The sequence below is a fragment of the Chelmon rostratus genome, chromosome 16, assembly GCF_017976325.1.
Source record: "Chelmon rostratus isolate fCheRos1 chromosome 16, fCheRos1.pri, whole genome shotgun sequence".
Classification (NCBI taxonomy): Eukaryota; Metazoa; Chordata; class Actinopteri; order Chaetodontiformes; family Chaetodontidae; genus Chelmon; species Chelmon rostratus.
Genome location: NC_055673.1, coordinates 25,178,721 through 25,192,623, shown reverse-complemented (window position 1 = coordinate 25,192,623; position 13,903 = coordinate 25,178,721). Strand labels below are relative to the sequence as shown.

Below are 13,903 nucleotides of genomic sequence, written 5' to 3'. Positions count from 1 at the left end.
TTTAAATGTCAGTAAATGCATTGGATGTTGCACATAAGCAAAAAGGAAAATTAGACTAGTGTTAAGTGAGTGATTATAGAGAACCAGTTCCTGAAGGGGTCTGAGTCTCTGTAACACTAACCCTCTGGTAACATGGGAGCTCCTCATTATAATATGCCCCCCCTCCCAGATTGCCCCTATCACCCTGTCAATAATAAAAGGTAAACACACTTTACCATTGTACTTCTGTAACTGTTACCTACACACATAGTGCCTTGTTTGTTAACAATAGCTTTCTGTTCAGAGAGCTGAGCTGTCTTTAATTACTTGATTAAAATTATGTGATTCCATGCATACACATCTTTTGTTGTGGGTCAAAGGAGCATCTTAAATCTTTTTTAGTGGTTCCATGGGATGCAAAACCTCAGAAATTAATCAGACACATCTTTAGAAAAAAACTATCTTGTTTTTATTAATTTATTATGAAGTTCAACAACTGGCTGTAAACTTAAAATCTGAATTCAGTTCATTACTCACACAATTACAAAAATACAAAAACCTGTTACAATAGTAACAGCCACTGTAATTGTAATGTAATGTTTCACATGAACCCATTTGCAAATATGAAGGAATGACCAGCAGCTGGTGAAGCTCAGGCTGTAGATGTACACGTTCATGGTTTGATGACCCCACTAAAGCTGCTCGTGTTACTTATTCTTATTCTTGATACAAAGTTCTCTTAATCATACTGCTTGTTTGATCAAATTGCAATCACTTTCCTTGGTCCACGTTCTTCTTGTTCAACTTACATCCCCAATATGGGTTATTAAGCTATCCAGAGATCCCGTGCCAACTAAACCCTTTGATTTCCATCCACAGCCCACCGCTGGCTGTGCCTTCTCAGTTCTTCTTGGACTTTGGTGAGTCGTACTTCCTCTTGCTGGAGTACCAGAGGAGCAGAGGGATGCCTATGGAGGGCAGAGTCATCACACCGAATGCAGCCCAGTCAAGCTACAAAAAGGGAGACATAGGGAAGTGAGTGAGATGTAAAATAAAAATGCAAAGCTTTACAGGTTACAAGGCCTTCATCACAGATTGTTATATTCAATCTATTACTTGTGTAACGTGCCTTTCCTTTTATTCTACGTGTCTTCGTCTTGGTGCTTTTTGTAAAATTTCTGCTTTCATTGTCCTGAACTGGGCATCCATGCAAAGAAGAGTGAACAGCTTAATTGTTCAGGTCTCTGCACTACTCATCCAATAAATACAAATAGCCCCATTTTATAATAAAATATAATACATTAGTTAATACTGGTCCTGTGTTACTTCGGCTAAGGAACAGCAACTACTTCAGAGGTTTTGTGGAAAAAATTCCACCAACTCTGATCATTTCTTCTGCTTCACTGCAGTCAGTCTACTCAGTCAGGAACCTGATCGAGTGAGCGAAAAACACTTCCTGACTGTAACACTCACATAGTGTGGAGAGAAGCGCCGATCAAACTCCCTCTGAGCCAGGATGCCTCCCTGGCCTGGGGCGCTGGTGTAGCCAACCTGCAGGAAGGACAGACAGTTCAGCTTCCTTCACTAAACACGTTAACTGCTTTGATTCATCAAGATAATCAATAATAATAATAATAATTTTACCACAACTTGTCCTCCCTCTTGGGCCAGGTAGCTGACAGAAGCAGAGGTGAAGTTGAAATAACCAGCCTTCAGGGGGCGCAACACCACTGTGTGAGAGACATTGCTGGCTCTGAAAGTTCCAGGGTTAAATCTGACAACTTGAAAAGGATGAAGAGTCCATCAATGTGTATTTGAAACCAACTCAAATTTATAACAACCTCCTACATTGTCTGTAGATTCTCAGTCATTTCTCAAGTCAATTCTCAGTCAATATGCTTGAAAGAGTTCTTGGTGACAATGTGCAACAAAAGGGCATCCTTTCAAAACTTGTTTTTCTTAGCTGTGTCCATATTCCTATGTGTGGTGTTGACCAGTTTAAGGGAAACTTCCCCACTGATCTCTGCTCCTTGAATAATTAAACTTGTCTTCTCTGTAATGGAGGTGAATTTTTTCTGACTGTCCATGTCTCTTATAAATACAGTCCATTTACTTCACCTGCCAAGCTTTGATTGTTTCTAGTTCTTCTATAAATACCGAACTGTCTCACTATCAGCTTGACTGTGTTGTAGATTCAGCTGCCTGTGTGCCAATGTGCGCAAGAGGCACCAAGAGGTTACACAATGATTAACAGTGGACCAAATCAGTGTCAGTGTGGAGGCCTTAGTAACCTGAGATACAGAGATGTATTTGATGAACTGTCTGGTAATGTAAGGCTTTTCTCCCTTTTAACTACCATTACTGATTTTATCCTGTAGCACCTACAACTGCAAAGTGAGAGGACCATTAGGAAGACTTAGGTTCAAGGATACGGTGCAATCCTGTCCCATTTAACATTCAGCATTCCTGAAACGATTCCAAAATCTTCAGGAGGAAAAGAATCATCCGACAGCTCCACCTCCAGAGCAGCACTGTAGTGACAGAAAGGAAGAGGACAGAGTTAGAGAACTGTATGTGTAATGGGACAGTGTTAAATTAGATTTTACTGGATGACAAATGTCTCCAGAATAAAGCATGGCTTTTTGCAGTATCAGAACAATACCTGACACAGTGCTATGATTTAACATGTATTTCTGCTCCTAAGATAGGACTTTCCTGCCTGCCAGGATCAATCAGGGTGGAGTTTCACCACATAGGTCTCTCTATGCAAATGATGGAAGTGATTTTTCTATGCTTTTGCTTTGCAGTGTCACACATTTGATCACAAGATTATATATAAGAGAAGTGTAGATCAGATGTCTGATTGTCATAATCAGACCAGTTCTATGATGCTGTATAAACAGCTGAGTTGGAGACATTTCCTCCAGACAGCTGTGCCACCAAGTGCATCATTCAACATCCAAACATGCATCAAAGTTCAGTGGTTGCTGGCCTGCAAAGAGAGAGAGAGAAAGAAAAAGCTATGTGCAGCATGTGTCCTCACTCTATGGTGCTGATAAGATTATTTTGGGCAAAGCTCTGAGGATGCAGAGGGGCTTATATGCAGCATTTTTTGTTTCCCAGTCAGACTCCAAAAAATAAAAATAAATATGAATTACATCAGTTGATGTTGAGCCTGATATGCCAGTGATCAGTTATCTACATCTGTCAAAAACAATTTACATGAGACCTGTAGAGTCTATCCTGCTTCAGATTCTAAAGCTTGAATGTGCATTTATTAATCCATTTTGGCCTATTTTGACTGATCATCAAAGTCAGTCTCAAGTTTTCACATTGTGGTATAACTTTGCTTCAATAAAATTGTGATATACAATATAATTGTCCACAGCTGGAAAATGAACTAGCAGGTCATCTTAGAGATTTTTGAGGTTTAGTTTACTTATACTAATACTATTACATGAATCATGAGCATACTGTTGTGTGTACTTTTCAGGTTATAATGTCAAATTTCTATGAATTTGTATCATACCTTCAAGTGGAGTCAAATTTTATCCAATCAAGTTAATTAACAATTTCATAGTCGCTATAGGAGAATATTCTTTCACGCTCAGTACAGCCCTGACCTTGAGCCCACATTGTAGATGTTGTACTGCAGGGTGAGGTCACGGCCCTCCACAGCATAGCGGTTCAGCAGGGTTTTAGAGGCCAGCAAACGGGCTCCCTCCTCTCCTGAGCCCAGACCAAGCAGAGCCAGGACCAAAAACACATGCAGCATCTTCATCTGGAGAGAAAACAGGCTGCAATAAATTACATAAATAATACAAAGTAGTGGCAAGATGGGGTAGAAAAGCACATACTAAGGTTCAACGTATTTGGACACCCCCATCACCACAGCCAAGTTCCAAAATCTTGTAGAAAGCCTTTTCAGAAGAGAAGAGGCTGTTATGGCAGCAGAGCAATGGCCATGGCTATAGAATTAAAAGTCCATACGGCTGTGATGTTAGGGTGTCCACTTACATTTGGGTATGTAGCCTTGAAGGCTCAATTTTGACATAAATTAACCTAGCCATTAGTTACATGAAATACATATCAGAAGACAATTTGTAGAAAACACGTGCACACATGTACATGGAAAAAACCCTGAGATATGTAAAAGCTTGGATTTCGCTGAAAAAAAATGCCAAATTTGACGCAGCCCGGCTTAGACTTCAATAGATAGATGGATAACAGTTAGCTAGCTATAAGCGCCGCTAGCGTTATAGCCATTTAATCGAAGCTTGGTTTACAAAAATAATTAATGGAAAAGTTGAGAGAATTAATGAGTACATAAAGTGAAAAGCGTTACCTTTAAGCTTGCCTTAAAGTCTAAGTGCCGAACACGGATTGTTACTGGCGCTTACGTGGACCAAACGAGACAGATCTAGATTTCAGTGACCGAATTAACGTTACACAGCACTCACTGTCGACATTTACAATACAGAAATGGAACCAGTAATGTTGATATATCTGATTCTAAAATCTAAAGTTAACAAATTCGTGCAGTATTCACCGTTAAAGTAAGTAGAGGTACATACCGTTACCGTTCAATTTGCTCTTCCAGCCACGACTAGTGAAGGAGCTAAGGACACGCATGCTCAGATGCCTAAAGTTGCCGTTGCATGACGTGTACCGACGGACAGTTTAAGGAAGTCTCCAGACAGTGCAGCGCCCCTGGTGTGTTGGGGGTTGTGTTGTTTCCTCGAATTGTATGAATGTAGGACGGACTTGTAAAGTATTTTTGCATTGTTGCCTAACTACTTTTAGCCAAGCAAATAATCTGAATACTTATCCTGTATATTTTCATGTTGCGCAATAGGGACTGTGTGAGTTGCAGGCCCAGGAATTGGGCCTTCTATGACCACCCAAACCCTCCACCCCCACCTCTGTGTTTGGAATATGTACCCTACATGCTGTGAATACAGCATATATAGCAGAAATATTACTTGCCCATGCACCCAGAAAAAGAAACTAGGCCCTACGTTTTCTGTGTCAGTTAATGGAGGACAATTTAATTCAAATCAGCTCCCTCAAACTGTCAACATTTGAAGGGATTTTTCAAGATTCATGATTCTAAATTGCTTTTATTGTCATTGAGCATGGACATGTCAACGAAATTTGCATTGCAACCCCTGTGTTAGAAAGAAAGATTATAAGAAATATAATACAATAAAATAAAATAATAAAGATAATAGAATAAAATAAACTAATATGAATAAATGCAATAAAAATATACTAAGAAATAAAAATTTTCTAAGACAATAAAAATATACCAAAAACAGCTGAAAATACTTAAATGTATATATTCAAATGCAGCTGACAATTACGCAAACATGTGTGTACTTACATGTTAAGTACACAGAAGTGTACTTTATTATTTTCCTAGTCACCTGTCTCAATACATCTGTACAAAGACCCCTTACTCATATTTATTCCATGGGTAAGACAAGATATTGGCACCAGTCAAGGTGGCAGAATCTAGTTAACAGTTTTGTAACAATTAATATAGGTAAGGTACCTCAGTAAGAAATATTGTGATGGTAAACTCAAGCTATTTGGTGGTCAGGGATGGTATCTAAAAACTTTGCTCTCTGTAAGCTAGGCCTATATCAACCATAGTTTCCATGAAATGGATATTCAGTCTGTAGGTGGAGACAAATACGCTTCTTTGTTTCCTGCAGTCCCACAAATGGTGAGCTACCAATGTAGCCACTACAGTCAGTCAGAGAGACCTATGGCTTAATCTGACCCACAACTATTTACACATAAGTTTAAAGCCTACTGGAAATGTAGGGAAGATGAGGGGACACTAGTACAACTGTGGGCAATCCAACAGTTCTGAATGAAGATTCACTGTTACATTGTGACCATCACAGGTCTGCAGTTTGTATTATGTCCAAAATGTGATAGTGTGGGGTATGGTTATATCGTTTTTTCCGCAATCATTGATGGACTGGACACAGACAGCCATAATGATTGGCCATCAAATTACTTTTGACCCAAGACCACACTGAAAAGCTGCCTTTTCATGACTGGGTGAGAAAGTCAAAAACGTTGCTGCATATAAGATTGTTACATAGGATATTATTCCCTCAGTGTCACTAGTGCAGATTTCTTTAATAAATGCATAGCAGAAAAGATGGCGTGGAGGTATATTACTGACATAGATTTCAAAGTGTGAGTTCTGCTTTTGTTCGTTCTCTTAGTATTGCTTCTTTTTCTCTTTATTTCTAAGAAGACAACATTATATTTTGATTACAACCTTGTTTGCTTGTTTGGGTGGGAATGGGAAGTTGGAGTTTGTGAATAGGCCCTATTTGACATATTTCAAAGTAAAAGTTGAAAGTAACAGTAAAGATTATAACTTTATAGAAGATTATTTAGATTGGAGACGACCGTAAACTTAGAGTGATTCGACCAATGACCACAACAATATTTGATGCAGACGCAGAAGCACTTAGGCGTAAAAAAAAAAAAAAAAAACAGTCACAGGCTTTTGTTCAGATGGGTGTGCATCCATAATGCGTCACAGTAGAGGATATATAAATCAAAGCTGCAGCATGTTAGTCATTCATCAGGTGTAATTTTGTTACCGACGGCAGCATCCAGATCAAAAGGTGCAGTTATGCTCCGTCCTGCCAGCGGACTCAAACTCCTCGCCTTCTTGCTGCTGCTGAGCACGAGCAGCTCAGCTGTTCACAACGACGCCACAGAGTCAGTTAATACTCAGCTGACCCCCGACACTCATGACGAGCAGGCTATTGAAGACACGAACCAGGCGAGCAACGGCGGGAGACGGCTACCTGACGTTGTGCGTAATGGTGAGTCCAAACGGTTACGCATGACGTGGTTACGGTATCATTTGAGGTCATATTTTTGTCTTGCTCAGCAAAGCTTGACACATTTTAAACTGATGTATGGGTGACAACTGACCACTGGAAATAGATGACACTATTTCTCTCGGTGTACTGTGGTGTGTAGCAGGTGGACTTTCAAAACGTTTAAAAGGACGTTTAATTTCGTTGTTCTTAGATATAAAGTTTTCCTAAATAACAAACTGATATGTGAAAAATTAGGCTACATTAGTAAGCGTTCAGCATCAGTGCTGCAGTAAGATGAACTGCTGCATCACAGTTTGTTACCGCTAAAAATAGTGGATTTACATTCATGTTTGTAATGTGTGACTCCCAGCGCTGCAAATAATAAAACTCCAAAAAGCCATTCACATAGAGATGTTGGGCAGGGTAATTTTATTTATATGTCACATTTAATGCATTGGAGCAATTGAAGGAGCTTTAGAAGTTGCACTGAAGAATTAAAACAGGATAAGACAAGAAATGGTAATCCTGACACTAACCTTTCAAAGTAACAAACTTAAAATGAAATCAATAAAGGGTGAATATTAAAATCCAAAGTTTGACCAAAAAACATGCATTAATCATACAACAAGCAGCTTATTTCAAATATATTTGATGCAGTAACGAAATGCAGGTTCCTATGTTTGGTATTGACTCACTTCTTTTTAAGACAGAAAGTATAATATCAGCCCTGCAAGTAATTTGTTGGCAAGCAGCAGTATATCAAATCAACTCTCTGACTAACCGGTAATTAATGCAGAGATTTGGGAATGGAAGTATTATGTTCATATGTTCATATGTTCAAACTCCATACACCCATACACCTTAGTTTTAAACTCTGCATTGGCGGAAGTTATTATAGTGATAATGGTACTGTAGAGAAGAATGGAGAAAGAGTTTACTGTACCAATTAGAATTTTTGGAGTTATGTGACTCAACTGTCTGATTCCATCAGGCAACATTTATCAAGTGAATAAGAAGCTACATTTGTGTACCGCACCAGAGTTGCAGAGAGGTGGTTGGGGCAGGTGGACAAACCATGGGACTTCAGAGTAGTCAGAGAAAAGGGAGAACTCTGCCACCTCAAGTCTAGCTGCTTTTTCAGAAGTAGATCTGAACAGTAGCAGTATAATAGTGCCACATAAGAATAAAGTGGAGCATACGTATATGTAATTCAGTTTTCATGTCTCAGGCCCCGACCAGAGCCAGATGGGCTGCAGGGAGCTGAGGTCCACAAAATACATCTCTGATGGCCAGTGCACCAGCGTCAACCCCATTAAGGAGCTGGTGTGTGCTGGAGAGTGTCTGCCGGCCCACCTGCTGCCCAACTGGATCGGGGGTGGAGGCTACACTGGTAGGTATTGGAGCCGCCGTGATGCCCAGGAGTGGCGCTGCGTCATTGATCAGACCAGGACCCAGCGGATCCGGCTGCAGTGTCAGGACAGCAGCTCTAGGACCTACAAGATCACTGTGGTGACCTCCTGCAGGTGCAAGCGCTACTCCAGACAGCAGAATGACTCCAGACACAAGGACACATCTGTCCACAGTGGCAGACAGAGTAAAAATCCAAGGAAGGCTGAACTCCCTGAGGAGAGAGCCGAGAGGCAGGAAATCTCAGAACAGCCACTCCTGTCTTTATCATGAAGTTTATTAATGAATTGTAAGTGTGCAAGTCATTATCTAAATATTTAAGGGGCAGGCCAAATCAGGTTAGTGGATAGTGCAGATTTGCCTTCATATTTAGATGACCTTAGGTAGTGGGATAGTTCAACGTTTTGGGAAATACACTTATTTCAAACTGTCCTTCCCAGAACAACAACCACATAGGTCGTCTGTGCAAGCATCTTATTATGACCCGTATTTACTTTTATTGTTAGGTGGTGACCACTAGTAGCAATAGTAATTATGATTGGATCAAAGGAGGATGTCAGGTGACATAGTATAAAGAACAACAAAGTCTACGCAGAGAGGAGATTGGGGACTGTCACCCAGGAGACCACTGTTTGTGTCCCATCTGAAACCAAAAGTTGACAGCTGACTTATTTTAACTTACGTATGTAAATTAACTCACATACATAACTGAACTTACTAACATACTTATTTTAGCCCAAACCATGATCTTTTCCCAAACCTAACCAAATCTATTTGTTACCAAAACCTAACCAAACTGTGACCATTTCAGAACATTAATGTTTGCCTGGTATGCTTGTTGCTCATACTCTCCAGCGGTCATATGTGTTTTGGGAGTCATTGGGAAACAACTCACTGGACATCAGACAACAGATGGACATCAGTCTAATGTCTGTGTGCTGTAAGCACTAGAAGCCTAGTTCTGTCTTAACTTAAAAGATACATCTACCAGCACCTCTTTACCTCATTGATTAACATGTTGTATCTTTGTTTGACCTGCACACAAAAAGAAATGTAAAAATCACAATTTTAGATGCATGCTCGAACTATTTCTTGATGAGAAACAGTTTATCTATTCGCCCGCTCACTTGCTATAGTGCAGTTTGCCAGATATGAAAAGTGAGCACAGGTTTTTGTTTTGGTCTATATGTACAGGCACGATGGCACCAAACCAAGCAACTTCACTGTGATGACAAGACCTCAGGAAGCCTTACACAGTCAGTGTACCTGGCTGTTTGTTTTGTCAAGAAATTGTTCCAGCAACTCCCATGTAATGTCATTTTTGTTTGTGTACAGACTACGAAAAAAGATACATTCGTCTCGTCAGTGAGTTTTACAACTGCTTTTTTTCCACTTTGTACTGAGCCAAGCTGTTGCTGTTTAGCCCTTGCTTCCAGCCTTTATGCTAAGTTAGGTTAACCACATCATGACTTAAAAATGTATTGAATGAATATTTTTTGATATGTTGATACCTGTTAACTAGCCAGCATAGTCCATTGGTAAAGTAAATGATGTTCAATTTAAACATTTTCTAAAATATGCCACAGTCAGAGTAGTCTCTCATTCGGTACAAAGGAACGTCCTGGATGTGCTTATCTGATATCCCAAAATAGAAGATCTGTTCTTGTAACATGAAACTGGTGTCAAATTCTAACAAAAGCATTAACTGGATTAAATTGCATGTATATACAGTAAATCTGACTGTGGTGGACACTTGACAATATGCTGTAGATACAACCTGACAATACCATATCTAAACACAGAGCGATTTATGAATTATAAGTTCAACATTGCTCAGAGCCAGCACTTTCTGAAAAATGTGCTCTCTTTGGCAGCTTTACAAGTCATAGCAGCACACACTATGCTGATTTTCTGCCAGGTTTTGCAACCAAAGTAAAAACAAAAGTAGGCAACTTCCTCAAAGTGCATTTAATGGGATTCTGACATTTACAGAAATTATTATGGTGATAAATTTACTGTACACAATAATGGAGGAGGATTTTTTGCTGATCAGAATTCCCTGAGCTATGTGACTCACTCACTCACCCACCCATTCTGCTCTCCCATTCCACCAGACGATTAATATTGTAATGATTTTATCACTGTCACCTGTTGTACATTTATATTACTAAATGATTTTCAATGTAATTGGGTGGATTATGTTTCCATGCCATGTACAGTATTTTGAGAGACTGAAGAGCTACATTTATAAAGTGTGTAACATTAATGGAGGTTCTGGCAATAAAGGTTGCGGTGTAATATAGCAATATACAACAGTTTGTTTGGACAGGAGGTTTGGTGTGTGTTGGAAAGAAATGCCAGGATAGGTTTTGTTTGTGTCGCTGATGGCAATTTTGCCAAAGAACATCTACATGAAAAATAGCCGAAGGCATCAATTCTGGGTTCAAACCCTTTGGTGCTAAACAGAAGGAAGCAGTTGAATGGGCCAAAGTTAATGCTGTGCACAACAATGGATGGCTTTCACCTTTTTGATTTCTGTGATGCCCCCCTTTGGGTTGGTTTCAAAATTTGGAGTAAACCTATTCCCAAACACGGCCTCAAGATATGTACTCACCTGATTGGAGAAATTATTAGAGCTACTGCCATTTTCCTGCTAAGCCCTGCTCTGTGAAAACTTTTTCAGTACACTTTTTTCAACCATGTTTTGCAACCAATGTTGCTCATGTATAACAGAAATGTGTATCTCAGTCCTGTGATGGTGTATACCCACTTTGGTACTGATTCAGTCGGAAGTTTTATTCATATAACTGTAGAGGTGAGCTGGGCTTGCATTTCTGGGCCTTAATTACAGCACTACCATCTGACCCATTGGGTTCATGTTCCTTGGGAAGCATTTGCACATCATTCCAGATATTGGACTGAGTTTCATATTTCTAGCTCATTCCATCTACAGACCATTTGAGTCGCGGTGTAAGACAACAACAACAAAGAATAATAATAACAACAATAAACCAGCACAAACACAATAGGGTTTTGTCCGTTTTGGGGCTTGAGCCCTAATAATTCATTAGGCATTCAAAGACTCATGTAGACTTTGGATGCAAGACATGCAAAACATAATGTTACCATGATTCATAAAACTTTCAAATGTGAAGCAAAATTTATGTTGTATAGTAATGCTTTGATAGCCTGTAGTATGAATGCAATGTACAATACGTGGGTTTTATGGTGTTTTTTCAGACTGAATCATCTGTAATGTTTTTTTTTTCAAGTTAGAACTGCTGATGTTCTTTTTTCTGTTTTTTGTCATTGTTTGAAATAAATAGTTAGACGAAAATTGTTTACAAGACTGTATTTCTGACATAATGGTGCAGGCATGCCAGTCATGAGCACAGCAGACAGGAACTTCCTAACAACAGAGGCATTAGTCATTGATGAAACTCTCTTTTCAAGAGATACCCTATTTTGTTTTATTGTGAAGGGGAAACCTCCACCTCCAGGCTAGTGGGGCTTGTTTCAGCTGCAGCAACATGTTAAGACGCTTTATTATCTTGAGTATCCATTCATTTTTTCAACCTGAATGCTGTGGGCTAATGTAGGCAGTGAATAGAATCACCTGCACTGGATGACAACAGGATGTTTAACTTGCAGGTGTTACCTGCAGAGGAAAAGAGAATTGATGTCCCTCTGTTAATAATATCCTATCTGTAAAAGGGGCACCAGAACAATGTAAAGTCTCAGAATTTTCATAGACAGGTGTGACAGAAAAGACAGAATAGACATAGATAGAATAGACAGAGAAGACAGAATAGACATAGATAGAATAGACAGAAAAACATGTTAAACTTTTTTTTCAGGTAAATCTTTGAACAGTATTTATACGGTTGGTAGCAGAAACTAATTGCTAAAGGTGACAATCAATACATTTACATAAATACTCTAGAGTAAATGCTTTTCTTGATGCTTTAAATTTCAAATGGAAATATTCCATATTAACCACAACATGGTGGCCCTTGTTAAATACTTCAACATCTTACAGGCAAAATGTTTTATATTAATTCACAAATGTTCACACTGCTTTGATTAAATCTATACATCTGCCTGTACATCTACCATACACATTACAGTATATGGCAGAAGTATGTAGGTATTGCTAGTTATGACATTGAAATACAGCTTACAGGCTAACTCCACAACAGTGACAACACCAAAGTTGTTATGGCTAATGTGTTAACAAACATTTAACCAGCAGACACAGAGCAACATCAACATTTATTTGCAGTCATGTTTGTGTCCACCTGATGAAGGTAAGTCCAACATTTACTCTCTGTCAGTTGTGATTTTGTCCCCACCAACTCCTGAGGAAAATATATATCTCTTTAGTTGCTAAATGCTCCATATGGTCACCAGCTAGTTGTGTCTGTTTGCTGCTTGGTGCTGGGCAGGTAGTGTACAGTGGATTTTAAGAGCTTTTAACTGAAAACAGGGGCCTGCTGCTACTGCTTTAAACCAGGTTGATATGAGCATAGCATTGATATGAGTGTGTAAGCCGTAAAAGTGGAACAATGAGCTTACAGACAGTAGTAAAAGGTCTATAAAGATGAGGGAAGTAGTGACATTTTCTGTGGGTGTAGCAGTTTAACACTGAATGGATCTGTGGTAGGCACACAGTACCTGTCATACAGAAGTACATTTCTATAACAAATATTATTGTACAGTAATTTTACAGAACTTTAACCGCTTTTGGAGTAACTTTCCATTGTGGTATTGCTGCTTTTATCTAACAAAGGATCTCACTACTACTTCCACCACAGTTTGTTGCAGTGACAGCTGAAGAACTGTCACTGCTCATCTGAACATTTAAGGTATAGAAACTGATATAGAAACCGTATAGAAAAGATTGGACACCCCGTGTCCAATCATTAATTTTTCGAAAATAAGCTTTTATTAAGAATAAAATTATTAATTGCTGTGGCATGATAAGGTTGTATCTCTGAAGTACTCAATGAATTGGAGTTTCAAGTTCAACTGGGAGCTTTATTAGCTTCTCAGAGCAAAGCATCCACACATCAACAAACCACTTACATTAAGGGGTGTCACTTAAGTCTACTCACCACAACACTCAGAGACTAACCATATTTGCTCCTAAAACTGAATTTAAATACAACTCCAAAGGTTAATTTCAGTAAAAAGAAAATCTGAAACTTTGTGGGTAAAAGATGGATGGGTGACAACAAATGAGATAATATTGTATTAATTTATATACACTGCTCAAAAAATGAAGGGGACACTTAAACAACACAATGTAACTCCGAGGCAATCACACTTTTGTGAAATCAAACAGTCCACTTAGGAAGCAACACTGATTGACAATCAATTTCACATGCTTTTGTGCAAATGGAATAGACAACAGGTAGAAATTATAGGCAACTGGCAAGACACCCCCAATAAAGGAGTGGTTTTGCAGGTGGTGACCACAGACCACTTCTCAGTTCCTATGCTTTCTGGCTGATGTTTTGCTCACTTTTGCATGCTGGCGGTGCTTTCATTCTAGTGGTAGCTTGAGACGGAGTCTACAAGCCACACAAGTGGCTCAGGTAGTGCAGCTCATCCAGGATGGCACATCAATGCAAGCTGTGGCAAGAAGGTTTGCTGTGTCT

The 13,903-nt window shown here is 39.2% G+C and overlaps 2 protein-coding genes across 2 annotated transcripts; one reads left to right on the top strand and one right to left on the bottom strand.

Annotated features, from left to right (window-relative positions):
- Positions 1-442: 442 nt before the first annotated feature.
- On the bottom strand, positions 443-4,620 carry ssr2 (signal sequence receptor, beta). Its single transcript, XM_041955518.1, has 6 exons — positions 4,554-4,620; positions 3,603-3,760; positions 2,412-2,510; positions 1,624-1,732; positions 1,453-1,530; positions 443-990 (listed from the first exon to the last, which is right to left on the bottom strand). The coding sequence occupies exons 2-6, from the start codon at positions 3,758-3,760 to the stop codon at positions 880-882; spliced, it is 555 nt and encodes a 184-aa protein (XP_041811452.1). The 5' UTR covers positions 4,554-4,620; the 3' UTR covers positions 443-879.
- Positions 4,621-6,640: 2,020 nt separating this feature from the next.
- LOC121619760 (sclerostin domain-containing protein 1-like) lies at positions 6,641-11,449 on the top strand. Its single transcript, XM_041955642.1, has 2 exons — positions 6,641-6,836; positions 8,065-11,449. Exons 1-2 carry the CDS (start codon positions 6,641-6,643, stop codon positions 8,514-8,516), a joined length of 648 nt encoding a protein of 215 aa, XP_041811576.1. The 3' UTR covers positions 8,517-11,449.
- The last annotated feature ends 2,454 nt before the right edge of the window (positions 11,450-13,903 follow it).

Bases quoted from the DNA above. Each gene is read 5' to 3' on its own strand.
- LOC121619760 (XM_041955642.1), top strand. From the start codon at position 6,641: ATGCTCCGTCCTGCCAGCGGACTCAAACTCCTCGCCTTCTTGCTGCTG. The intron at 6,837-8,064 runs GTGAGTCCAAAC...TTCATGTCTCAG, and splicing joins ACCTGACGTTGTGCGTAATG to GCCCCGACCAGAGCCAGATG.
- ssr2 (XM_041955518.1), bottom strand. From the start codon at position 3,760: ATGAAGATGCTGCATGTGTTTTTGGTCCTGGCTCTGCTTGGTCTGGGC. The intron at 1,531-1,623 runs GTAAAATTATTA...TCCTTCCTGCAG, and splicing joins AAGAGGGAGGACAAGTTGTG to GTTGGCTACACCAGCGCCCC. The intron at 991-1,452 runs GTGAGTGTTACA...CCCTTTTTGTAG, and splicing joins GGCGCTTCTCTCCACACTAT to CTTGACTGGGCTGCATTCGG.